This window comes from Talpa europaea, assembly GCF_964194135.1.
Source record: "Talpa europaea genome assembly, chromosome: 16".
Classification (NCBI taxonomy): Eukaryota; Metazoa; Chordata; class Mammalia; order Eulipotyphla; family Talpidae; genus Talpa; species Talpa europaea.
Window position 1 is genome coordinate 42,714,304 of NC_140084.1, and position 26,986 is coordinate 42,741,289.

Genomic DNA, 26,986 nt, shown 5'->3' on the forward strand with positions numbered 1-26,986 from the left:
ATGGGCAGGGTCCTGCTGGCCTGGTACTTGGCTCTGTGCTGCTGGGGGTGTGTGGCCCCCAAGGGTGAGTGATTGGGGTTCGGGGGGGCAAGACCACCGAGGAGGGGCTGGGATGGATGGCAGGTGTTGGGAGTGAGTTCTGGGCTGGCTCATGGAGGTTCCCTGAGACCACAGGGAGGGAGACACCAAGAAAAACCCTGAGAGCTGAGAACGGAGCAGAAGAACCAGAAACAGAAGCAGGGAGGCTGGGGTTGACAGACACTCAGGCGGACAGAAGGAGAAGCTGAGAGCAGGGGTGGGGCTGGATTGGGGTCGGGTGGGGGGGGGGGGCTTGGGGAGAGACACTGAACTAGAGGCTGCCAGGGAAGGAATCTTCCAGAAGGGAGTACTAAGTCAGGCAGCTGGGTGAGGAGGGCTCTGGAGCCCTGGGGCAAAACCCTCATCACTGTTATCCCCCACTTGTTTCTTCGCCCCACTGTCTGTAAGTCTGTCTGCTCCGCCTCTGGGGCTGGGGGCTGTTTCTCACTTCAGCTCTGCCATCTCTGTGGGTCTCCATTTCTCTCTCGCCTGTCTCCATCTCTCCCTGTTCTCTTGGTGTCTCAGTGTCTCTCTTTCTCTCTCTCTGTTGTGTCTTGCCCCACATTTTTCCCCTCTCTGGGTGTGGAGGTGCCTCTCCCTTCAATTCCCATCCTGTCTCTCCGGGAGGAGGGTCTCTGTTTCCCATTCTGACTTTCTGTCTCTCCTCCTCTGCTTCTCTCTCCCCCCTCCCTCTCCACGCCTATTTCTTCCCTACTACCCACCAGCCTGATCTGTCAAGTCTCTCGAGACCCTAAGAGAGGGCAGGGGACAGGGGCTGGCCCTGCAGGCAGTTCGGAGCGTGGGAGGCTGCCAGATCCCGGCCTACTTCCCGATGGACAGAGCAAGGATGGAGGCCGGACCCCAGTCCCCTGGGAAGGCTCCCATCCTCCCCTAAAAGCCTCCACCCTCCACCCCCTGCTGAGGTCACCCAACAACTATGTGGGCCTAAGGGCCTGGCGGGGTCCTGGCAGCCGGTAGGCAGGCGGGAGGCTGGAACTGAGGAGTCCAGAGTAGTGGGGTGGCTGAACTAACACACCCCCATCTCCCTGCAGGCGCACAGGCTGAGGGGAACCCCTTTGTGGGGAGCCTAGGAAACATCACTGGTGCTCGAGGTCTCATGGGGGCCCTTCGGTGTGAGCTCCAGGTCCAGGGGGAGCCCCCCGAGGTGACCTGGCTGCGGGATGGGCAGGTCCTAGAGCTGGCGGACAGCACGCAGACCCAGGTGCCCTTGGGCGAAGATGGGCAGGAGGACTGGAAAGTGATCAGCCAGCTCAGGTGCCTCCCCCCACCACCCGGCCTCAGCCACGACCCCATGTCCCTCCTGATCTCTGCCCCCCATCATGTGGTGGGTAAGGCCTGGGCTAGCACCCCACCTGGGTCAGAAGTCAGCTTGGACACGGGGTGCTCGCTGGTCTCACGGTCTTCTTCCTCAGCATGAGTCACTAACGGTCCCACTTCTGAGCCCTTCCGAGCTGCCCATCCAGACCCCCCCTCAGTCCTGATGACTGCTTTCCAGTGTCCGGCTTTGACCCCAGCCTCTGTCGCCCTCCTCTGCCCCATCAGGATCTCATCCTTGCAGCCCTCAGACGCGGGCTGGTACCAATGTGCGGTGGTCCTGGGAGGAAAGACCTTCGTGTCCCAACCTGGCTATGTGGGGCTGGAGGGTGAGTCCTGGGGTAGAGGTCGCGGGAGTCAGGAATTCCCAGGGATCAGAGGGTGCCGAATACTTCAGAGTGTCCCAGACTCCTTCAACCCAGGAAAGATCTTGTGAGGGCTCGGGAAGCTAAATTGTTAGGGACAGGTGGGAGATGTACATCCCGAGGGAGAAAACATCTTCATCTTAGTGGTTGTTGGATGTCCAGGGGTTAGACAGTGTTGGGGGGGCGGCATACTGAGGGTCAGAGAAGGTGTCAGAGGCACGATGGATCTAATTCTCCCCCCACCCCTGGGAGCGCTCGCTTTCCTCTCTGATAAAATGAGGGACCAGGAGCCAGACATCGGTCGGGGGTAGTCAGATACTGAGGTAATGCGTCCTGGAGGTAGAGGCCTGAGGGGTCAGACATTGGTCAAGGCCCCCACAGTTTGCAACCTCCTAGTGATGAGTCAGATCTCTGGGGGCTCTGAGGACCCCAGCCTCTACCACACCCCCCTCCCAGGCCTGCCTTACTTCCTGGAGGAGCCTGAGGACAGGGCTGTGACCGCCAACACCCCCTTCAACCTGAGCTGCCAGGCCCAGGGGCCCCCGGAGCCCGTCGACCTGCGCTGGTTCCAGAATGCTGTCTCACTGGCTCCGGCCATGGGCGAAGGTCCCCAGCACTCACTGCACATTCCAGGTGAGTCCTGGGGTGAGTGGTGTGCAGGGCCGGGCATGATGGTGGAAGTGGGGAGCAAGGGAGCCCTGCATGCCTGTGTGAACTGAACGTCTGCCTGGCCCTCTGTCCTTGTCTGTCTGTGTTGCCTCAAGTTCTGTTTCTGCACCTCTGTCTATCAGTAGCTCCCCGTTTCCCTGTATTTCTCTATCTCTTTGTTTCTGTCTGTGTCTGTCTCTCTGTCTCTCTGCTCTTTCTCCCTCCATTCACCCCAGTCTCTCTGAATGGAATTCTTTGTCCTGGGCTTCCTGTGAGCTGTTCCATGGCCCAAGTGTGTGTGGGCCTGATGCCCCTCTGTCAGCCTTGACCCTGCAGGGCACTGAATCAACCATGCCTTCCCTTCTCCGCCCCTCCCCAGCCTGCCACCTCTGCCCCCCATGGGCTCCACAGGGATGGAAGGACAGACTCCCAAAGCAGAGAAAGGGGGAGAAAGTGGAAGATGAGAAAGGCAGTTAGAGGGAGAAAGAGAGAGAAACAGACAGACAGACAGAACTAGGGGCACAAGGAACAGACCATGGAGGTGATGGAGAGAGGTGGGTCAGGGGATCCCAGTGGCAGAAGCCCCTACCAGCCTCAGGGCACCATCCCCTTTGGCAGGCACTACAGAGATGTGGCAGAACCTAGCTTGGGGACACTGGACACAGGGGGTTCCCCCCAGTGAGGAAGAAGAGTCAGAGAACAGACTGGGGTGCTCCATCAGTGGGAGGCAGCTATACCTGGGAGGGCCTCGCTTCCTATGCCCCCACTCTGCTGCCTCCATCTACTGGAATGGAGAAGGGAGTCTTCACAGAGGGTCTCCGGGGAAGAGGGAGGCACCCACATTCCCAGCATTCCCGGGGCCCTGAGTGTGCAAGGAAGCAGTGGTGAGCACGCCTGCCCCCGGAGGGGTGACTCAGGTCTGTGGCTCTGGGGTCTGAGTCAGCCAGCCAGGACCCTGGGGGTGGGGGGAACAGTCCCTCCGTCCCATTTCAGGAAGGAGAACTGGGACCACAGGTGTGAGAGGGTCTGGGTGTGCATCAGTGTGTGGTAGGCAGTCAGGGGTAGTCTGTGTGTGTGTCTCATGAGCGGGAGGGGGCCCCTGGGTGGTGTGTATCCACATCTTTCTGGATTCTCTGTGTGAGTGTGGCTATCAGCACCATCCATTTTGAATGAAGAGGCCTTGGGGAGAACCAGCTTCTGTGTGTGTGTGTGTTGTGTGTGTTTGTGTGTGTGTGTGTGTGTGTGTTTATGTCCAGGTATTTCTCGATCAGCTTGGCTATCTTTTTTTTTTTTTTAAGGTTTATTTATTTATGCAAACAAGAGCTGGGGTTTAGATCAGAGATACGGGGAGTGAGAGGATTCACCAGAGACAGAGTGGGGAGCATTACAGGTGGATTGACTGCAGAGGCTGCAGACAGCTTCACAGTGCTGTGTTTAACCCCCTGCGCCACCAGGGAGACCCTTGGATGTCTTTGTGTTTGGTCTTTATAGTGGCTCCTTAAGTTTCTCAAGGGGTGTACGTGTGCATGTGTTTGTGTGTGCACGCCTGTGTATATGTGTGGTGGGGGGTAGTGTGAGGGATGGCAGTGGCTATTTCGCACTCCTCCCTGTACAGAAGTGACAGTGTCAGCAACAGGTGTGTGAGTGTCTTGGTATGTTTTTGTTTCCTATAGTGGTCAGAGGTGTGCTTCTGGGTGGCCGTCTGGGTGTATGTCTGTACACATCCCAGGGTGAGCATTCTGGCAGGTGCCTGTCACACGGAGCCCTGTACCCTCATGCACATGTGTCTTTGTATTTTCATGGCCTCTAGGTAGGTGAGGTGCTCACCGGCCAGTGTGTATGTGTGTCTCTCACCTGTGTACGCTTGGCATGTCTGTGTGTTTTGGGATCAGTCCGCGCCCCGTGAATGTGTCTGAGGCCACCTGTGTCCAGCTGTGTCCTGCACCAATGAAGGCTGCTTGACTGTCCATGTAAGTCATCAGCCACCTTCGGCATGTCCTGCTGTGTCTCCATCTGTCCAGCTCAGGCTCAAGGAATGTCTGTGGTGCATCCTGACGTGCATCCTGACGTGCATCCTGACGTGCATCCTGACATGCCAGGAGGAGTGTGTGTTTGTTAGCTTCAGCCTCGTGTCTGTTGTTTTGTAGGTGTTTGCAGACAGTGTGTGTGACTTAGGGGTGTTATCTGTTGGTGTGTGTGTCTGTGGCACCTCCTGTGTGTACACACGTGGGTCGCTGAGTGTGTGTGTCCCTGTGTGTGGTGTCACTCGCAGTGACCTGTCCAGGTCCCCGGCACTGGGCTTTCTGAGCACTGTATCAACTTTGGGTGCATCAGGCAAGTGCCCTGGTTTCTGTTTTTGTGCCAATGAAGGCCCCTGTGTGTTGGCCATTTCTGCAAGTGTTGGGGGTGGGGTGGGGTGCTGTCCCAAGGAATTTTGTCCGTTTGTGTGTGTCTGCCCTACCATCTGACTCAGGGCGTGTCCCATCTCTCCTTCCATCCTCTCCTTCCCTCCCAAAAGCAGAGAAAAAGCAAAGAGCGAGTGAGGGGGAGGGTGCCGGGGAGGGGAGGGGGAGAGGCACCGTGCATCTGGAAAGCACTTCTGGAGCTGTCCCCTCCAGCCCCGGGAGGGAGAGCCCGCCAGAGGGGACGGGTCCCAGGTCCCTTCCCGCCTGCTCCCTCGAGGAGCCTTCCTGGGGAGTCCGGGGGGTCCCGGTGGCGCCTCCGGAAGTGCCGAGGGGGAGGGGACGCCCCGGTGACTCACGCGGGGGCAGGAATGCTGCGGTCGGAACAGGACCGGGCTCCAGAACCCCCCTCCCGCCCAGGGCTCCTCCCGGGCAGCGCCAGCTCCCGCGCGGTGACCCTGGTGGGCCCCCACGTGCCAGGTGGCTGGAGCTGACCCAGGCTCCCCGCCCCCTCGGGCAGCCCGCCCGGGCTGTCCTGCCCGCCCCGGCCCCGGTGGGGTGGCGGGGGCTGCGCTGGGCACCTGACCTTGGCGGGGGAACAGCCGGCCGCCCGCCCTCGCCCTCGCTCCCCTGCCCACCCCCTTCCGGCCGGGACTCTCCCCTCATACCATTCCCGCTGCCTACAGAAAAGGAAACTTTGTGTCTGCGGGTAGAGGGTGGTGGTGGGAACCCAGCGCGTCCAGGGAACGGACACCACAAGCTCACGAGTCTGCAAGGCTCCAGGATCGCAACTCGCACTTCAGGATGCGCCAGGGATAGGTGTGGCCCGGCAGAGTTAAGACTCGCACTTCCTCACACCTTGTCGCACACTCTGTGTGTGTGTGTGTGGTGTAGCTGCGTGTTGTGTGTCTGTGTGGCTTTGTGTGTCTGAATCGCTTGTGTTGCTGCTGTGCTTGCCTGTTCTCTGTGTGTGTCCTTGTCCCCACCGTCGCCCTGAGGGAGAACGTCATCCACCCCCAGACACTCAAAAACAGTTAATCAAGACACAAACATTGACTCACTGGCTCACGGATACACACATGCTCACACACACCCCCAGAAACGCCCGAGTTCACAAATGTACACACGTAAGTTTATGCATTCGTTCAACATGTTTTGGGAGCGCCTACTGTGTGCCAGGCTGTCTTGGGCCCTGGGGATACGGCAGGGGGCAAACCAGAGACCCCTGACCCCCTGGAGCTGACACTCTAGTGGAAAAGACACCCAGGTCATGTGTGATATCTGGGATGGGGGAACGCAAGAGGAAAAGGCAAGCAAGGCCAGGACGAGGAGGGCAGGTTCCCATCTCAGACAAGGTGGGCAGGGACAGAGACAGAGCGGTGATGAAGGTGGGGTCTGAGAGCAAATGTGAAGGAGGGTGGAGGCAGCCGTGTTGGCATCTGAGGGAAGACTGTTCCAAGCAAAGGGAGCAGAAGTGCAAAGTTCCCCAATGGGAACGGAGTGCTTGATATGTGTGTTCCAGAAACACCAGGAGGCCGTTGTGGCTGGAGCCAAGTGAGTGAGTGAGCAGGCAGGAGAGGGGCTGATCGGGGCCCAGCTTATGAACTAACACTTCTGTATTTACCCACACCCACGGGGGTCTGTCCTTAAGTGTGTGTCTATTAGGTGTATGTGGCTCCGCGTGTGTCTGTGTGAGTTTGTGTCTGAGTATGTGTATTTATGAGTTTGTGTCTATCAGTGTCTCTGTTTCTGTGTATGTGTATCTGTCTGAGTACATGAGTGTGTGTGTCTGTGTGTAGGTGTGCCTGTCTCTGTGTGTGTGTGTGCGTGTGTGTGTATGTGCATGCCTGCACTTGTGTTTGGGGACAGAGGCCTGTGTTTCCAGTGCACTGCCCTCCCCATCCCACAATCTCCTTCCCTGTGGTGTTCAGTGGGCTGGACTATACCTGTCAGGCAGGGCATAGTAGGGGTGACCCAACACGGCCTAGGAGCCCCACCTCCCCGCTGACCCTGGGCCGCCCCTCATTTCACTCCGCAGGCCTGAACAAGACGTCTTCTTTCTCCTGTGAAGCCCATAATGCCAAAGGCGTCACCACCTCCCGCACAGCCACCATCACAGGTGACAGGAAAAGGGTTTCCAGGGGTGCGGGACTTGGGTCAAAGTTCATAACTGGGGGCAGAGGGCAGAGTGGGGTGTTGTGGGACAAGGCCCCCCAGGGTCAGTGCCTCCCTTCACCTGTCCACAGTGCTCCCTCAGCGGCCCCGTGACCTCCACTTGGTTTCCAGCCAGCCCACGGAGTTGGAGGTGGCTTGGACCCCAGGCCTAAGTGGCATCTACCCTCTCACCCACTGCACCCTGCAGGTAATACCTCAGACTTGACTCCCCTCAAATCTCAATCCTCCTCCTTCTACCCATCCCCTCAAACTCTCCTCCTTTCCCTGGGACACTAGCCTTTCTCCGCTATTCATGTGTCGTCGAGAGGCAGGAGAGCCGAGCCAGATGTCCTGGGTTCAAATCCAGAACCACTAGATTCAAATCAAACCAAAACGATACTCCTCACCTCCTTAGATGCCCATTAGAGCCAGTACTTGATTCATCAGAGCTCTCTGCCTTATAATCACGTGCCCTGGAGACAAACTCACTCCCTTGACATTTCAACCCTAGACGCTTGTGGCTGTTAATCTTCTCATTTTCAAATAAGGAACTGAAGTGCTGCCCTCTCCAGTGGCTGGAAAGGGTAAACAGATTCAATCCCGAAGGCCGGGCCCATTCAGGAGACCTTAAATGCCAGGTCAGGCATCAGCTGTGCCCCAGGCCACATCCCTCTAATGGCCCAGGAAAGCAGAAGCGACCCCTGTTCCCTCTCCCGTCTCACTTCCTGCTGTGCACCAGGCTGGGGCTGAAGTTTGCAATGGAGGGTCAGCACCGTCCCAGAGAAAAGAGAAGTGGGAATGGGCATGGGGAGGCAGCTGCCTGCGCCCCAGTCCACTTGACCAGCCGAGGTTCCCTTTCCCAGTTTTCACTGCAGGTCAGAGAGCAGGCACGGGGACAGCATCCCCCACCCCCACATTCTTACACCCGCCATGTGTCCACCTGCGCCCCAGCCCTCATGGTGGTTTCTCTCCCCACACAGGGACTGCGTAACTTTGGACAAACTGCTCAACTTCTCTGGGCCTGTTTCCTAGACTGCAAAGTGGGACTGAGTAAAGAGAGTGACCTCTAGGGTGTCAATAAGAAGTCAGTGAGTTCACGGATGAGGTGCTTAGTACATAGTTGGCACTCGAGAAATGTGAGATCCTGATATGCTATGGCAATCCATTTAACCTGCATTGTGCCTTTAAGCCATAAACCCTGCCAGATAAGGACTCTCGGATGCCCATATTGCAGAGACAGAAACTGAGATTCAAGACACTCGCTCTAGGTCACACAGCAAATAAGATCTAAGCTAGGACTTGGACCCAAGGAATCTGGCTTCCGAGCCCACACCCTTACACAGTAAACTCCTTCCCTACACAGTGTGGCAGTGCGCCTGGGGCTCCTGGCTGCTCCCCAAAGTGAAGACAGTACCCCAGAGGCTGGTGGCTGTGAGTTGTATGCCCTTGGTGGATCTGTGGCTCTGTGCATCAGGCCTGTACAGATGTGTTTCCCAGCATGTCCGCCCCCATTCTGATCATGCCATTCCTAGGGACCAGGCAGGTGTGGAAGCCTCTGCTGTTATTTGACTTTTGTTGCCAGTCAACCTCACAAATACAAATAATGACAAACACTCAGCGTGCACAGGCACGCTTGTGAATGCTAGTGAGCACCATTTCCATCAATTCGGAGAAGTGGGGAGCCACTGGTGTGATCCCATTTCACAAAGGGGGAAACTGAGGCACAGAGCTCAAGAACAGTGGAGGCTGAGGTTCAGCCTGAGCTCACCAGCACTACCGCACTGCCTCTCTGTCCTTAAGTCCTCAAGGGACATTCCCATTGTAAGTAGGGCAGAGGCTGTGGAGACAGGATGGGGCTCAGGTCCCAGCTTCATCGTGACAAGCCGTGACCTTGGGTGGGTGATTCCATCCCTCTGAGCCTCGGTATTCTCATCTGTCAAATGGAGATAAGCAACGTCTCCCGCAGGGCTGAGGTGAGGGTCTTCAGAGCTCGGCTTTGCAAAGGGCTCTTTTCTTTCGGTTTGTTTTTTGTTCAGCTAAGATATACCAAGTGCATGATCTTCAGCAAGATATACCAAGTGCCTGGATTGATGGTAACGGTTGACGCTGACTGCCTGCTGGGCCCTGCGCAGCTGTCCTACACTTCCTCTCCAAGCAGCCTTGTGAGGTCTTTGCTCCATGAAGTCCCATTTTCCAGAAGAGGAAACTGAGGCTCAGAAAGGGACAGTCTTGCCAGAGGTGGCCTTTACAAGTGATGATAGTCACACTGTGCAGCCAGGTGGCCTCCTGGTTTACACATCAGGGTGCCCATGTTGTACTGGCATGGAGCTGCATCTCACACACACGTGCACACGCGTGCATACTGGCAAGATTGTGTAGTCGCACTAGGTCTGCCACAGCAGAGGGTTGTGTGACTCACACCTGTCATCACGTGGCCATCCCGCCCTCATGCACCCCCCTCTCTCCCCAGGCTGTGCTATCGGACGACGGAGTAGGAGTCTGGCTGGGAGAGCCAGACCCCCCGGAGGAGCCCCACACCTTGCAGGCCTCCGTGCCCCCTCACCGATTTCGGTTGGGCAGGCTCCATCCTCACACCCCTTACCACATCCGAGTGGCGTGCACCAGCAGCCAGGGCCCCTCACCCTGGACACACTGGCTTCCCGTGCAGACCCCGGAGGGAGGTGAGAAGGGCTTGGGGGCTGGGCAGGCAAGAGGTGCTGTTCACTGCCACGCTGGACCTTGCTCACATCAGTGCCACCCCCAGCGTCTCCTCTCACCCATTCACCCCATGTGGCTTCAAACTCCTTTCAGCCCCTGCCCCTCTACCGGCCCCTGCCGTCTCTCCCTCTCCCTGTGCTTCTGCTCACGGGATGCCTGCCACCCATGCTCATGCCTTGGCACTCCGCCCCCACTTCCTGGGGAGAGGGGTGAGGGTCAGGAAGAGATGGGGGTGCCAGCTTCCCCTCTTCCCTGTCCTCCAGTGCCCCTGGGCCCCCCCGAGAACGTTAGCGCCATGCGGAATGGGAGCCAGGCCCTCGTGCGTTGGCAGGAGCCAAGGGCGTCCCTGCAGGGCACCCTGTTAGGGTACCGGCTGGCCTATCGAGGCCAGGACACCCCTGAGGTGGGTGCTGCTGGCTGGGTTGGGGGGAAGGTGTGGGGGAGGAGATGACAGGTAGACCTGGACAGTGGTGCAGCTGGGTAGCTGCCAATCCTGCTCCACCCAGGGGAGCACATCCTGGGTGGCTCAAGGGACCCAGGAGAGGGTTAGAGAGTGGCCATCTGCAAATCACACAGGAAGCATTTCAGAGGACTTACGTGGTTACCATAGTTACCGTGACACTTCACAGCAGGTCTCTGTACAGCTTCTGGGGATTTGCTGAGCAAGCACCACCCCGAGGTGGAGAGATAGGGTGGGGAAGAGGTGGGAAGTTAGAAGGGGATGGAGATAAGAGGGTGAGGAGGTGGGAGTTCAGTTCTTCAACAGAAATGCTGTGTGCCACATGCATGGTGCTGGGGCTGGACGGCCCAGCGGCCAAGGAGACAGTCCAGTGCCAGCCTGGGGGAGCTGACATTATCATGGCCGTGGGGGTGGAAAATGGAAGGGAAAGCAGGGGAGAGATGATGGCTAGCTCCAGGTAGGGGCTGTGGGTTAGAGGACACAGAGGGCTTTGAGAAAGACGGCAAGTTGAGGCTGAGTGTCCTGGGCCTCTGTACTGACGTCACCTCTGAACATCCCAGGTGCTCATGGACATAGGGCTAAAGCAAGAGGTGACTCTGGAGCTGCAGGGAGGTGGGACCGTGCCCAACCTGACGGTGTGCGTGGCAGCCTACACCGCCGCCGGGGATGGGCCTTGGAGCCTCCCGGTGCCCCTGGAGCCCTGGCGCCCAGGTAACTCCAAAGCCTTCCTCAGCCCCTTTAGCCTCGCCATAGGCCCTTGTCTCTCGGGTGCCCCTGACTTGCCCAGGGTTACCCCAGTCTAGGCTCTGTTCCTGTCCTGATCCTGACTGAGAGCTTTGCTCCCTCACCCGTGTCGCAGCAGTCTTGGCCTCTCTGAGCATGTCCCCTCTGTCCTTTCTCCTCACAGGGCAAGAACAGCCAATCCACCAGCTAGGTAAGGGTTTGCGCATGCCTTCTCTCCCCCATTTCTCCAACACCATACTCATGCTCTTTGCGCATCCTTTTCATGTTTCTCAACCTCATCACTCTAAGCCTCTGCTTAATGGGGTTGCCCGGAATGGTGTAGCACATTTTAAGTAGCCGGTAAATGGTGGGTGGGTGGGTAGATGCATGGATGGATGGTGGGTGAGGGGATGGATGGGTGGGTGACTGGGTAGGTGGATGGATGGGTAGATGGATAGACAAATAGATGAGTTCCCCCCCCCATATCTGTCCCTCTCAAATATTCTCTAACAATTCTCTAACTTTCCTTCTATTCCCATTTTACCCTCCTAGCACTATCACAACCTACCTCTTATAACTCAACCCACTATCCTAAACTATTCCTCACGCCGTCCCATGCTTCTTTGCAAACACTTTCCACACGAATCCCACTTTACTTTCATGTTTATCATACTATAATTTTTCATTCCTCACACATCCCTTCCACACTTCTCATTCACAAATTCTGCACCCTGTTTACATACTTACCATCCATTCCCTATATTGCAGACACTGAAAAACTTTCAGTCCACACCATCCCACACACTACAACTCTTCTTGCACACTCACCCCACACTCCTTAAAACATTACTCCCCAGGGCTCCCTGGTGACGCAGGCGGTTGAGCGCAGCGCTGTGAAGCTGTCTGCCGCCTCTGCAATGCCATTTCGATCCCCGCCAGCCTCGGAGCAACCCACATGGCGAGCAACCTCTCCTGTCTTGCCCGCTGCTCCCCTCAGCAGTGTACTTTGTCAGTCTGCCTGTTCTATTCCCCGCTCTGTCTCTGATGAATCCTCTCACCCTCCCGCGCATCTGGCCTGTACCCTGGCTCTTGTATAAATAAAATAAATCTTAAAAAAAAAATTACTCCCTCACCCCTTGCCAGTCCTAACCTCGTCCACTCTGCATACACGTGCACCAACTCCTGTACACTCATCACCTGTTCTTCATTCCTTACACACCCACTCCTCCCTTTTTGCATGCCCTTCCCAGTCATCCCATATGCCTCACCTGCCCTTCCCAACTCTTTTTCATGCTCATTACATACTCCTCTTACCCTAAAGTTACTTCCTTACAAATCCCTGCTCACTCCTCTTATCTAAAACTCCTTGAACAGGACAGCTCTTGTCCTTTAAGACGGAGCGTCAGTGTCTCTGCAGGCACACTGCTCTCTTTTTCCCTTTTTCTCTTTTCCTTAATAAACTTGCCATGTGGGAAAAAATAAAAATAAACAAATAAAACTCCTTGAACACGCCTCACTCACACACTCCAACTCCGCTGACACTGCGCACACCCACCCTGCCCCTTTGCACATTAATTTCATTCTCATTTCTTGCTTTATGAAAACATTTTCAGAGCCATGGCACAAACCTCAAAGATTTTCCTTGGAACCTCACTCCCCTGCACACTCATTGCACGTGCTTCACACACTGGCCCTACACTAGTGCATTCTCTCCCTTAGTCAGCTGTTTTTCCACATCCAAGACTGCCCGCCGTGTACTGCTTGAGATTTACTCACATGCTTCCCCTGCTCCTCCAGGCCTCCTTACAGACCTATGACCCGTTACACACACACGTCTCTCACTCCCGTCCCCCTCCTCAGATGTGCATCACCTTCTTAGCCCAGCCCACTTACCCTACAAGTTTCAGCTCTCACTTAGTGCACACTAGTGTCACCTCCGTTGCGGTCCCCTGGGACATGTGAGCGCACCTATCCCCTGCCTCACCAAACACCTTCAAGTGTGCCTCTCTCCACCATCACCCCCTTGGGTCCCTGGGAGCTGGATCCGGGGCCTCAGCCATGACTTGGCCTCCCTGCCCCCTGACAGTGAGTGAACCCCCAGCCCCGGCCTTCTCGTGGCCCTGGTGGTATGTGCTTCTGGGAGCAGTTGTGGCCGCTGCCTGTGTCCTCATCTTGGCCCTGTTCCTCGTCCACCGGCGGAAGAAGGAGACCCGCTATGGGTGAGTTGGAACTACACAGGTAGGAAGGCTAATGAGGACCGGAGTGCTCCCTGGAGGAGGAGGCAGGTGCAGAGGAAAGATGATCAAAAATCGGAATGAGGGCAAAGGTGTGGGGAATGAATGGAGGGCAGAAGACAGCGGCCAAGGCATGCTTAGCAGACGCTGAAGGAGAGGCAGGCCGGCTTGGGGCCAGGCTGGTGCACTCGTCTACTGCCGCTGGGAGGAGGGCTTCCACACGGGGTGCCCTGTCCTCACCTCTCTACTCCTCCCCAGAGAAGTGTTTGAGCCAACGGTAGAGAGAGGCGAGCTGGTGGTCAGATACCGCGTTCGGAAGTCCTACAGTCGCCGGACCACTGAAGCCACCTGTAAGTGAACTTTTTACGCCTCCCCGCCCTGGTCTGGAGCTCGAGTGTGGTGATGTGTGCCTTGTGGGCTTCTGTAGGATGCAGGAACCAGGTTTTTCTGACAGCCTTGGGCTACTGCTAGAACCACAGAGCCTAAGAAAAACTGTGGCATCACACGGACACTTAGAAGAACAGAATCTTAGACGCAGTCAATCTCAGAAACACCAAAACTCAGAGCCACGGGACCTAGAACAATGTAATCATGATAGTGCTGGCGATAAAGAGAAGGAGGAGGAGGAGGAGGAGATGATGATGACATGGTTATAGATGCTCGCGATAAAGTATGCTGAGGTGTGATGATGATTTGGACTCAGCCCAAGCACCTTCCATGCAGCAGGTGGTATTCTAAGTGGGTATACATATCACAGTTTAATCCTCACACCCATTTCAAGAAAGCTGTGGCACGGAGTAGTTAAATTAAGTAACTTGTTCAAAGCCACAGAGCTTGCAGGCTGGAGAACTGGTACTTGAACCCAGGCAGCTTGGCTCTGAGATGCATTCTCTTTACTGCCTGTTGGAATTATTTTTTAAAGATTTATTTATTTATGCATACAAGAACGGGGTATAGGCCAGAAGTGTGGGGGTGAGAGGATTCACCAGAGACAGAGTTGGGAGCAGAACAGGCAGACTGACTGAAACACACTGCTGACAGGAGCAGCGGGCGAGACAGGAGAGGTCTGCTGTGCTATGTGGGTTGCTCCCTGGCCGGCCAGGGATCAAACTCATGCTGCAGAGGCTGTGGATTGCTTCACAGTGCTTGTGCCAGCAGGGAGGCCTGCCTGTTGGAATTGTAGAACATTACGAAGGGAGAACTAATCGTTGCTGAAAAGATTAGTTTCAGTACTATAATCCCTTGAAAATCGTAGACTTTTAGAACTATAGACTCTTTAAGAGGATTGTAGAGTTATGAGGGGCCCCAGTTAAGGAGGGATCTCAGAGAGACACCCGCCCCCCCACTCCCAACTGCCAACCAAATCTCTTCATCTTTCCAGTTGGGAAAACTTAAATCCAGAAAGGAAGGGAGAGTGAGGTCTCCCCTCGCGCAGTGCAAGGGCTGTCAGGGCCCTGGGGAGATGTCCGGAAGGGGCTGGGAAAGACATTTAAGAGAAGGAAGAGGAAGGAGGAGGTCACAGTGACCTAGCGGATAATACGGAGCAGCAGTTCCCGAAGTGTGATGTGAGTCCCTGGGGGTCCCAAAACCTGTGCAAGGGTTTCTTAAGGTCAGAACAATTTTTTTTTTGGACTTTTTTTTCTTTTCTTTTTTTAAGATCAGAACTATTTTTATAATAATACTGACATTTTAGGCGCCCTTTTGCACTCTTGTTCTCTCACGAGTGTTCCATGGAGTTTTCCAGAGGCTTCCCAACCTGTGATGACGTCATCATGGTGACGGAGTGTGTTCTTGTGTTTTTCCTCTGTTTAAAAATCCATCTGTTCTGATTTTGTTGTTGTTGTTTTTAAAGATTTATTTTATTTATTTATGCATACAAGAGCCCGGGTGTAGGCCGGAGGTGCAGGGGGCGAAAGGATTCACCAGAGACAAAGTGAGGAACAAAACAGTCAGACTGGGGGCCTCCCCTGGTGTCTCAAGGGGTTAAGACGCAGCATTATGAAGCCATCCGCAGCCTCTGCAGCATGAGTTCCATCCCTGGCCAGGGAGGTGACCCACATTTCGTAGCAGACCTCTCCTTTCTCTCCCGCTGCTTCCCTCAGCAGTGTATTTCAACTGCCTATTCTGCTCCCCACTCTGTCTCTGGTGAATCCTGTCACTCCCTGGATCTCTGGCCTGCACCCCAGCTCTTGTATGCACAAATAAATAAGACTTTAAAAAAAAAAAAAAACAGTTGGACTGACTGAAATACTCTGCTGAGGGGAGCAGCGGACAAGACAGGAGAGGTCAGCTGCGCCATGTAGGCAGTTCCCTGGCTGGGGATCTACCTCGTGCTGTAGTGGCTGCCAATAGCTTTATAGTGCGGAGACTTAACCCCTGTGCCACCAGGGAGGCCCCTGTTCTGATTTTGAAGACGGTAAATGTCCCTCTCTATAACCCACCTATGCAAAAGTTTGAGTGGCCACACAGCAGTAAAATGAGTACGTTACAGCTGTGCACAACCAAAATTATCTCAAAGACATCACATTGCATGAAAGAAGCCAGACACGAAAGAGAACATGCTATGTGATTTCCTTGGTTGTAAGGAAATGGAGAAGACTGATTTGTGGTTAAGAAGAGTCAGCGGGCCTCCCTGGTGGCGCAAGGGGTAAAACAACGCACTGTGAAGCAATCCGCAGCCTCTGCAGCGTGAGTTCAATCCCCGGCCAGCCAGGGAGCAACCCACATGGCACAGCAGACCTCTCCTGCCTCTCCCGCTGCTCCCGTCAGCAGTGTGTTTCAGTCAGTCTGTCTGTTCTGTTCCCCACTCTGTCTCTGGTGAATCCTCTCACCCCCCACATCTCTGGCCTGTACCCCAGCTCTTGTATGCATAAATAAATAAATCTTTGGAAAAAAAAAGTCAGCAAGGTGGTCCCCCCAGAAGGCCAGCCATATTCTGTTCCTGACCTGAGTGCTAGTGATTTGTTGTGTACGGTCTTTGCACAACCCATGGGGCTGCTCATGTACCATTTGTGCACATTTCACCTCAATAAGAAGTAAAGGAATATTTTTAACAACTGGTATGGCAGGATGTCCGCCAACAGGTACCCACTGGAAAAGATTACATGCCAGGCTTTTTAAAAATTTTTTTGAGCTCATCTTTTTTTATAAATATTTTTAAAACTTATTTTGAAGATAACAATGAGGTTTACATTGTTGCTTGTGTATTAGAAGTATAGGATTTCCCCCTCAGGTGCTGTTACCACACTATACCCACCACCAAGACACCTGTAGTCCTCCACCATAGTCCTTTGTGCTCCCTCCCCATCTTGTGCTCCATTTCCTTCCCCTTCCCCTCAGGTAGCTTCTATAGTCAGCTTTCTAGGGTTACTTCTTAGTTTGGCCTTATCTGACCTTCTGTTTGGTTTCTCTATATTCCATACATAAGTGATACCACTGGTATTTGTCTATCCCCTTCTGACCTGTTTAACTTAGCATCATCATCTTCAACTCCATTCATATTCCACAAATGGCAGGAGTTTAGCTTTTTGATCACCAAGTAATATTCCATTGTGCATCTATACCACATCTTCTGGATCCATTCTTCTATATTTGAACCCTTAGATTATTTCCATACTTTGTAAATAATGCTCAAATGAGCATTGGAGGCCATGTTTCCTTTAGAATTAGCATTTTTGTATTGTCTGGGTAGATGCCTAGGAGTGGAATTGCTGGCTCAAGTGGTAGATCCATTTTTAACCCTTTGAGAAACCTCCATACTCTTCTTGATTGGGTTTGGACCAGTCTGCATTCTCACCAGCAGTGTAAGAAGGTTCCCTTTATTCCATATCCTCACCATCACTTGTTTTTTTTTTTTTTAAATTTTTTTTAATAGAGGCATGTTTTTCATTTATTTATTTTGTTTGTTTGTTTTGTTTATACATGCACTGGGTACAGTCAGAAGCGCGGGAGGGTGAGAGAATTCACCAGAGCCAGAGCGGGGAGCAGAGCAGGCAGAAGGACCGAAGTACACTGCTGAGGGGAGCAGCGGGCGGCAGGAGAGGTCTGCGCGCCATGTGGGACCCTCCTCTGGTGGCCGGGGAGCAGCCGGGGATCGAACCGGCGCTGCTGCAGCCGCGGGCAGCTTCGCAAGCCAGCGCTCAACCGCTGTGCCACCTGGGAGGCCCACCATCACTTGTTTTTGATCTAAGTTTTAACTCTTTAGTTGCTGCTCTGAGGGAAGATTCAGGGGCCCCCAGGGGGATCTCAGGTGGGCGTGGGCCTTCTCCAGGTGGTACCTCTTTTTGAATAGCAGAGGTATTGCAGTATTTCAAGACTGGGTCTATGCCTATTGGTGAGTGTCGCCTGAATGCCAGGCCTGGTCCATGCTCCCTCCACCCTCACCTTCTGCAGTGAACAGCCTGGGAATTAGTGAAGAGCTGAAGGAGAAGCTCCGGGATGTGATGGTGGATCGGCACAAGGTGGCCCTGGGGAAGACCCTGGGGGAAGGTGAGTTCCCCCAGCACACACACGTCCCCTCAACCCCAAAGTCCTCCACTTCCCTGCCTAAGCGCAATCACAGGCTTGGGTCCCACGGGACCCTCTGAGGTCCATGTCTTCCTCTGGTCCCCCACAGGAGAGTTTGGAGCTGTGATGGAGGGCCAGCTCAACCAGGACGACTCTGTCCTCAAGGTGGCAGTGAAGACAATGAAGAGTAAGTCTGTGTGACCTCAGGCCCTTTCCCTATGCCCCTAAGGAGACAGAAAAACAGAAAAGCTAATGGCAAGTTAGCCCGGACCATTGAGCCTCAGTGTTTCCCGACAGGAGATGGCGTCCTTGCCACGTCCTTCAACAGGAGGGATTTCATAGGGGGGCATTATTACAAAGGACAGAAGGGAGGGCTGAAGGGATGACTGGGGGAAGTGGCAACCTAGAGGCTAGCAGCAGAGGTGAAGGCAGACTTTCACTCTTGGGCTGAAGGGCAGAGGGAGGAAGTGGTATTGCCAGAGCGCACAGTTAGGGACCCCTGACGGGATTTGGGAATTACTATCTAATTTAAACACAAAGGAGACACAGCTCCCATAAGACAACATAGGAAGCAAGTAAGGGTGCGATACCCTGGTTTCCCCCACCTCTTCCCACCCACCTGCTAATCATCCACCAGTGCTTCCCATTGGCAAGCACCAACAGGAAACCCATAGGACAGGGAACCTGGGAAATGTAATTTTTCAGGGACCAGCCTCTAGTAATACAAAGCAGACTAGGGGACGATCCAGAATGAAGCCCACCTGACTTTATTATTTACGAGCTGTGTGATCTCAGACAAGTGACTTTCCCTCTCTGAGCCTCAGTTTCCTTCTCTGGAAAATCAGATCTTCATGTTCCTACCTCCTAGGTTGTTATGAGGTAAAACACTTAATGCCTGGGATGACGGGCAATATGTGCAATTAATGTGGATTCCAACTATATTATTTATATCATCAGAATTGGTGGGAACCAGTTCAGGATCACACAGCACAGGAAGCTCAGTGCCATGTCCTTTCCAACAAGGAAGAAACATAAAGAGTCAGATTGGAGCTGGTGAAATGATTTTTTTGTCCATCACGGATGCTAAAAGCCCATTCATTCATTCATTCATTCTTGACCTAGGTTATTTTCTTTTATTTTTGTTTGTTTTTTTTTTTTAAAGATTTTTATTTATTTATTTATATAAGCACTGGGTACAGTCAGAAGCGCAGGAGGGTGAGAGAATTCACCAGAGCCAGAGCGGGGAACAGAACAGGCAGACTGACGAAATACACTGCTGAGGGGAGCAGCGGGCGTGGCAGGAGAGGTCTGTCGTGCCATGTGGGACCCTCGCTGGTGGCCGGGGATCGAACCCGGCTGGGGATCAAACCGGCGCTGCAGAGGCTGCGGGCAGCTTCGCAGCCCCGCGCTCAACTGCTGCGCCACCAGGGGAGGCCTTAGGTTATTTTTGACCTGGGTTTGAATCCCGGCTGTTTGCCCTTAAGGCAAGTACTTAGCTTCTACAAACCACAGTGTCCTGAACTATAAAATGGGGGTGATCATATGACTATCTGGGGATCATACAGACACCCAGATTTGTTGCGAATGTGCTGGGAAGCAGTCAGCAGTGCCTGGGGGTGTGGGCACTGACCTGGGAGTCATGCTGACTAGGTTTGAATTCTGCCTGTTCCACTTGCAAGCAGAAAGTTTAAGGCAGGTTCCTTAACCATTCTGTGCCTTGGTTTCTCCATCTTTAAAGTGGAGACAGTAATAGGAGTTCCTCGGAGGAGTAAAAGGTTAGCTGAGTTTACATATGTAAAGCACTGAGGACAGCATTGGGCACTTACACATTCCATGAAGATAAAGAAGATCTGGTGGTGGTGGTAGTGGAGGTGGTGGTGGTGGTGATGGAGAAGGGGAGGAGCAGGAAGCTGGAAGGAGCACTTCCTCTCTCCCGGCAGCCTCCTCCACTTTCCTCTCTCCACAGTTGCCATCTGTACGAGGTCAGAGCTGGAGGACTTCCTGAGTGAGGCTGTCTGCATGAAGGAATTCGATCACCCCAATGTCATGAGGCTCATCGGTGAGGGAGGGGCAGTTTTAGGGGGTTAGGGAAGCCACCCCAGAGAGAAGCTAGAAGGATCAAACCTCCAGTCCCTTCTCCCTGGAAGTCACAAACTCCCCCTTCTTTCTTTCCCTCAGTTTGGAATGTGACCTCTGACCTTTCCCAGAAATAGCTGAGGTCCCCAGGAGGGCTCGGAAAACATCCCTGGGAACCAGGCTGGACATGGCTTCTCTGAAGCTTGGTTCTTGCCACCCCGCCCCCACTACAGGGTGAAAGCCAGCCTTTAGGGGGAGGGAGAGACAGAGCTGGGAAGGGGGTGGCTGCCCCTTCTGCCCAGTGGAGTGACAGGGACACCCGGGGGTTCAGGCGTCTGTTTCCAGGGATCTGAACGTGAGGGCTTCCCCGCACCTGTGGTCATCCTCCCTTTCATGAAACACGGAGACCTGCACAGCTTCCTCCTCTATTCCCGGCTCGGAGACCAGCCAGTGGTGAGGGGCATTTAATCGTCCAGTGCACAACATTAATTGAGCACCTTCCAGGTACCGGGGAAGACCAGGAGACACAGAGCTTGCTCTCCCAGAGCTGGCGTCCAGTGGGAGGACAGAGGCGACAAACGTATCAGCGAACAGATGAGCAAGATCCTCGAAGTGCTAGGCAGGAAATAGAGTAGGCTGAGTGACAGGGAGTGGGGATTTGTTTGGGTGGACAGGCCTCCCTTAGGAGGTGACCTTGAAGGAGCAGCCCCTTGGGGGGAAGTGGGAGGATCTGGCAGGATTCAATCCCAGCAGAGAGCACAGCATAGGCAAAGGCCTCGGAGGTGAGAATGAGTGTAACTGGTGTGAGGCCCAGAAAGGAGGCACACGCTGGAGAATATGTCAAGGGCAGGAACAGTAGGAGCAGGGGCCTTGCTGGAAAGAGGTTGGATTTTTTTTTTTTAAGATTTGTTTTTATTTATTTATGCATACAAGAGCCGGGGTGTAGGCCAGAGGTGTGAGGCGGGGCTGGGGCGGGGGCGGTGTGAGGACTCACAGAGACAGAGCCGGGGAGCAGAACAGGTGAATCTACTGAAAGACACTGATGAGGGGAGCAGGGGGTGAGACAGGAGAGGTCTGCTGCGCCATGCGGGTCAGCTCCCTGGCCGGGTATTGCACTCGTGCTGCAGTGGCTGCTGATGGCTTGATAACGCTGAGACTTTAACCCCTGTGCCCCGAAAGAGGTTGGATTTAATTCTCAGAGCCAAAGGGAGCCACTGCAGGTAGAGATAGGCACGCCCAGGAAGGGAGGGAGGGATGGATCAAGGGGACTCCCCGCTCTCTCCCCCCCTCAGTTCCTGCCCACTCAGATGCTGGTGAAGTTCATGGCGGACATTGCCAGTGGTATGGAGTATCTGAGTACCAAGAGATTCATACACCGGGACCTGGCAGCCAGGAACTGCATGTGAGTGTCCTCTTCCGGGAACCTGCTTCCTCAGGGAGCTCTTCTTCCCAGGGTGGGAGAGGGGACTAGGCACACATGCCCTGGGTCAGTCAAAACTCAGAGGGCAGAGAGGTCAGCCAGGGAGTTAGGGAAGGCTTCTTGGAAGAGATGGGCCTTGACTGAGCTCCTGAAGGAATACTTGGATGTGGAGAAAGAAGCAAGAGGGTGGCTCCATGAGCAGCATGAGGTGAGCAGAATGAGGAGACCAATGAGGGTGGTGGCCTTGGAGCTTCATCTCTGTCCCCCTTTGTGCTGAGTGTTTTTTTTTGGGGGGAAGGGGCTGGCCTTAGGGGTGGCCCATCACCACCCCTCCAACCCCCTGCCAATGGACAAGAGAAAATAGGCCAGAACCAGGGCTAAGGTGAGGAGGGGGCTGCAGAACCAAAGACTTAGAATATTAATTTTACAACAGTGCTGGACTCACAGAAACAGCTGGAGAATCAAAGAACCTTCTTGAAGGCATGAATGTTCACAGCTCTTGGGAAGTTGGAAATGTCTTTACTTCCCTTAACTTTTTATTTTGAACATTTCTAATCCTGCAGAGATGTTGAAAGAATTGAGCACCATATACCCTCCTTATTGACGTGTCGGTACATTTCTCTTCTCATTCTTTCCCTCTCTCTATTCAACTCTGTTTGGTTGTTTATTTATTTCCTTCAACAATTTCAATGTAAGTTGCCCTCATGGTGATACCTCACCCCTGAATCTTTAAAGTAGGTATCTCCTAAGAATAAGGACTCACACCTAAACACCTAAAGAATCACCATTCTGTTATCACACCTAACAAGACTAAAAAATATTTATTGTGTTATCCTGCTTCCAATCCATATTTAAATTCTCCCAGTTTTCCAAATTTCTCTTAGGGCTATTTTGCCCCCCAAAACCAGGATCTATTCAAGGTGCTCACAGTGCATTTGGTTGCTGTGTCCCTTTACTTTTAATCTAGAATTGATACCCCCTCCAAACACACACTTTTTCATGACATTCTTTTTTTAAAAAAAGATTTTATTTATTTATGCATAGAAGAACTGGGGTACAGGCCAGAGGTGTGGGGGGTGAAAGGATTCACCAGAGACAGAGTGGGGGGCAGAACAGGCGGATCTACTGAAATATACTGCTGAGGGGAGCAGGTCTGCTGTGCCATGTGTGGGTTAGCTTTCTGGTGAGGATGGAACTCAGGCCACAGCACTGATATGCTGAGACTTAACCCCTAGGCCACCAGGGAAGCCCCGTCTCTTCTTTAGGAAGAGACCAGGACAGTTCTTCTGCAGGACATGCCATGTATAAGATGTGTGCGTTTCCTTATGGTGGCTTTTGACTTGTTCCTCTGTTCTCTGTATTTTGTGTTCACTGAAAAGTAGATCTGAATGTTTAAATAGAGTGAGTCAAATGGAAATTCCTTTATTTCTGTCAATCAGGCTGATCCTGCTCAAACCCCAACATTAATAATGAGAGTGGACAATCAACTGTTATGCATGTAGTTAACATCCTCCCATGGTTCCCTACTCCTCTAGAGGGTACAAGTACAGAAACACCTGTCATAAAAAAACATGTCATACTTTCCAGTAAGTGGTTCAAATACTGAAATATTTCAAATAGCAGCTGGCAATTGGCCACTACCCCACATCTCCCATGTGCTTCACAGCCACCAGCCTGATAGTCTGGATGTCCCTGGACCTCACAGTTAGAGTTAACTCATGCAACATCAGGGTCCTCCAGGGTCTGTTTTGATTGGTCATTCCCTAAGCCTGCGACCCTGACTAGGGACTCTCAAGTCTTAAAAAAAAAAAAGCGTTCAAAAACTCAGGTGCTAGAGGTAGGGAATCTGCTACCTAAGTAAAGCACAAAAACAATCCAGGGTAATCCCTGCTGTCAGAAGGTTGTGGTAATGCTTGGAGAGTAGTTACTAGAAGGGAACAGTGGGGACTGGTAATCTGTTTCTTTCTTTTTCATACTTAAAACAAATTGATGTCTATTTTATGTACACTAAAATACATGCATCTTATGTATACAGCTCCATGAATGTTTACATGGCTGTAGACCCATGTAAACTACCACCACTAGATCAAGAAGGTTCTTATCCCCTTTCCTAGTCGCTGCCCCCAGAGGAGTAACCTCTAACCACTATTCTAGACTTCTGTCACCATCACCAGTTCTCAAAATGTCATATAGATGTAACCATGTTGTTTGTACTCCTTTGTGTCAGCTTCTTTTGCTCAGCATGATGTTTTAGAAATTATTCCATGCCATTGTGGATATCAAGAGTTCTTTCTTTTTCTTTGCTGTGTAGTATTCCTTACACAAATGCCCCATAATGTTCTGCTGCTTAATCTGGGTGCTGGTTACTTGGATGTGTTTGTGAAAATCTAGTGAGTTGTTCACTTAAGATTTGTACATGTTTCTTTGTGTGTGTGTATGTGTGTAAATGTGTATATATATAATTCAAGAAAACTGTTTAAAAAAAACAAAAAATCGAACCCCAGGAGCTAAGGAAGGACCTTAGAATCTGGTGAAAAACCAGAACTGGGAGGACCCTCATCAGCCTTTTGTTCCACTCTCACTTTTTGGAGGGCATAAGAAGTAATCAGTTCCTGGGCCTACCTAGTGGGGCAAGGGGTTAAGCACTGCACTATGAAGCAATCTGCAGCCTCGGTAGCACAAGTTCAATCCCCGGCCAGGGAGCTAACCCCTGCTCCCCTCAGCAGTGTGTTTCAGTCAGTCTGCCTGTTCTGTTCCCCACTCTGTCTCTGGTGGGTCCTCTCCCCGCCGCATCTCTAGCCTGTACCCCAGCTCCTGTATGCATAAATAAATAAATCTTAAAAAAAAAAAGTAAGCCATTCCCCTTAGGCCTAGGGAATAAGGGGAGGCAGAGCCCCACCCTGCAAGCAGGGCGCGCCAGAGCAGGTGGTGGAGACAGGTCTGAGAGTGAGCTCAGGCTTCTTGCAGAGGAGGCTGACGCCGTGACCCAGTTCCCTCCCAATCCCAATCCCGGCAGGCTGAATGAGAACATGTCCGTGTGTGTGGCAGACTTCGGGCTCTCCAAGAAGATCTACAATGGGGACTACTATCGCCAGGGACGCATCGCCAAGATGCCGGTCAAGTGGATTGCCATTGAGAGCCTGGCTGACCGTGTCTACACCAGCAAGAGTGATGTGGTAGGTACACCCCTGACATGCGTGGGGAACAGTGGGCCCGCATGGCCTGATAAGCTCACACTGAGCTCCCAGGGCCACCCAGGCCAGGCATGTCTGGGGGGGGCAGTGAGTGTCTATGAGCTATGGACATGTTGGGGATATGTACCTGCCATGGGCACATGGTGGCAGGTTCACGTGTGGGACGTGTGACAGTTTGGGTTAGGAGAGGCAGTGCTCAGCAGGTATACATGTGAACGGCGAGGACACAGAGAGTGACACACGAGGCTAGGGCTCTGTGAAGTGTGTAGATGTGTGCAAGCATGAGCAGGTGCACGCTCAACGGTAACTTTCATGCGCCGTAGGGTTTCTGTGAAACGCTGGGATGTGCTCTAATGATAGCTTGTGTATCCATGTGCATGTAAGTGTGTTGTCACGAACTCGTGTGTTGGGGGGTGTCTTTGTGCAGAAGAGATGCTCTAATTGTCTCTCCTTTGCCACCACAGTGGTCTTTCGGGGTGACGATGTGGGAGATTGCCACACGGGGCCAAACCCCATATCCAGGAGTGGAGAACAGCGAGATTTATGACTACCTGCGCCAGGGAAACCGCTTGAAGCAGCCTGTGGACTGTCTGGATGGACTGTGAGGACCCTTAGGATTCCCCACCCCCATTCCACCCAATCCCAGAAGCCACTGCAAAACCCTGAGCATTCTACATGGTCCTGACATATCCAGAACCCTCTAAAACCTGCATGGAGTCCCTCAGACTGTTGAGTAACCTACCACCCCCTCAAAATGCTCTGCAGGACCCTGCTAGCTAACAGGGTGTGAGTGATCAAACAGCACCTTCCCCTTCTCTGTTGTGAGCATGGAATGCTGGCTTAGCCCTTTGGCCAGGTATCCAAGGGCAGTGAAGAACAGCACACACTTAACTGGGGATCCTGCCTCTGAGATACCCTCTTCCAAAGTATTTGAATTCAACCCACTCTCCTGAGCACCGACAACTTCCTAAAAGGCTGTTGCAGAGGCCTGGACCTTCTGCAAAACCCTGTCAGTTGTATTGAGCGTCTCCAACTCTTGGGTGTTCTCAGTTGTCTTTAGGATAGTGCTATCTCACAGGACACCTGGAGAATTGCAGAGCGTTTATCCAGCCATTTGGGGGCCAAGAGAAGATGTTGCTCAGGTCAGGAGGAGATAGTCAGGGTCTTCAAACTTCCCAGGTTCTCCTTCTGAGATTCTAGATTCTAGATTCTGAGAGCCAAGGGGCATAACAGCTAATGTCTCTATAGAACTTACTAGAAGGCACTGTTGTAGGTGCTTTGCATGTCCTGACCACAGCCATAGGATGTAGGTAAGTATCATCATTCTTCCCATTTTGCAGATGAGGAAATTGAGGCCCACTGACAGGATAAGTCATTTATCAAAGGCTGCATAGCTATACCCCCAAACCCAGAAGTTTAGAATAACTAGCTGTGTTGTTTCTGTAGATGAGGGGTCTAAGAACAATTCAGCAAAGTGATTCTGGATTGGGCTTTCTAACAAGGTAATAGTTAGGGTGTCAGATGGGGCTGCAGTCACTTGAAGGTTGAGAATGGATTATCACTTTCAAGGTGGCTCAGTCACATGGTCATGGCAGGCAGCAGACCATGGGGAACCCTCTGTGGTGCCGCTTGAACTTCCTTACAGCATGACTGCTGGCCTCACCCAGAGGAGACATTCAAGAGAAAGCACAAGGAGAAAGTCACTGAAAACTGTCACTGCTGCTGAGTCAGAATCCAGTGGAAAAATTCAACCCACATTAAAGGCGGGGGAGGAACATCAAAGAATTCGAACACATATTTTGAACCAACACAACTTGCAAGTGGCAGAGCCAGACTTTGATGCCAGAGTTTGTTTTTGGGGAACCACATTGGGAACCTCTGCTCTAACAGACCCTTACTAGAACACCACTCCCCACTGAGAGAGGTTTCCCGAGATCCTTTCCAGCTCCTGTGTATGCCAGCATGCCCCTCAGAAACTCTTGAGACTTCTCAAGTCCCCATAGATGCCCCCACAATGCTCCAGTCCCCCAAATCCTCCAATGTCCTAAAATGCCCCCAAACTCCCAGAATACTCCCCTTCTGAGCCCCTGCTCAGTCACCCACCCCTCATTTTGCTGCCCTAGGTATGCCCTGATGTTCCGCTGCTGGGAGCTAAACCCCCGGGACCGACCAAGTTTTGCAGAGCTACGGGAAGACCTGGAGAATACACTGAAGGTTCTGCCCCCTGCCCAGGAACCTGATGAAATCCTCTATGTCAACATGGATGAGGGTGGGGGTCATTCTGAACCACTTGGAGCCTCTGGAGGAGCTGACCCCCCAACCCAGCCTGACCCGAAGGATTCCTGCAGCTGCTTCACCTCGGCTGAGGTCCATCCTGCCGGACGCTATGTCCTCTGCCCTTCTACAGCCCCTGGCCCCACCCTGCCTGCTGACAGGAGCTCCCCTGCACCCCCAGGCCAAGAGGATGGAGCCTGAGACAACCCTCTACCTGGGACTCTCTCTCAGGACCCAAGCTAGGCACTGCCACTGGGGGACAACCTTCCCCCCCTCAACTTTCTCCTGGCCTTACCTTCAACTGCAACCCTCCCCTTTCTGACCTATTTCACTTCCATCCAGGACAGATTCTTCCCCTTTTGCACACCTTCATGTCCCCATCCAGAAAAAGAAGGGGTT

At 53.0% G+C, this 26,986-nt stretch overlaps 1 protein-coding gene across 3 annotated transcripts; it reads left to right on the plus strand.

Annotated features, from left to right (window-relative positions):
• Positions 1 to 26,788, plus strand: AXL (AXL receptor tyrosine kinase; the record flags this gene model as incomplete). 3 transcript variants are annotated; one of them, XM_084257917.1, is made up of 20 exons in its annotated part: positions 1 to 64; positions 1,131 to 1,353; positions 1,642 to 1,742; positions 2,235 to 2,411; positions 6,867 to 6,947; positions 7,075 to 7,190; positions 9,453 to 9,663; positions 9,964 to 10,103; positions 10,721 to 10,871; positions 11,068 to 11,094; positions 12,970 to 13,102; positions 13,376 to 13,467; positions 17,510 to 17,605; positions 17,733 to 17,810; positions 19,590 to 19,682; positions 20,031 to 20,152; positions 20,992 to 21,101; positions 24,136 to 24,295; positions 24,778 to 24,914; positions 26,437 to 26,788. In XM_084257917.1, 20 exons carry the CDS (start codon positions 1 to 3, stop codon positions 26,786 to 26,788), a joined length of 2,664 nt encoding a protein of 887 aa, XP_084114043.1. The 3 variants fall into 3 exon arrangements, with proteins under 3 accessions (XP_084114043.1, XP_084114044.1, XP_084114045.1); XM_084257918.1 differs by lacking the exon at positions 11,068 to 11,094; XM_084257919.1 differs by lacking the exons at positions 9,964 to 10,103; positions 10,721 to 10,871.
• Positions 26,789 to 26,986: the final 198 nt, after the last annotated feature.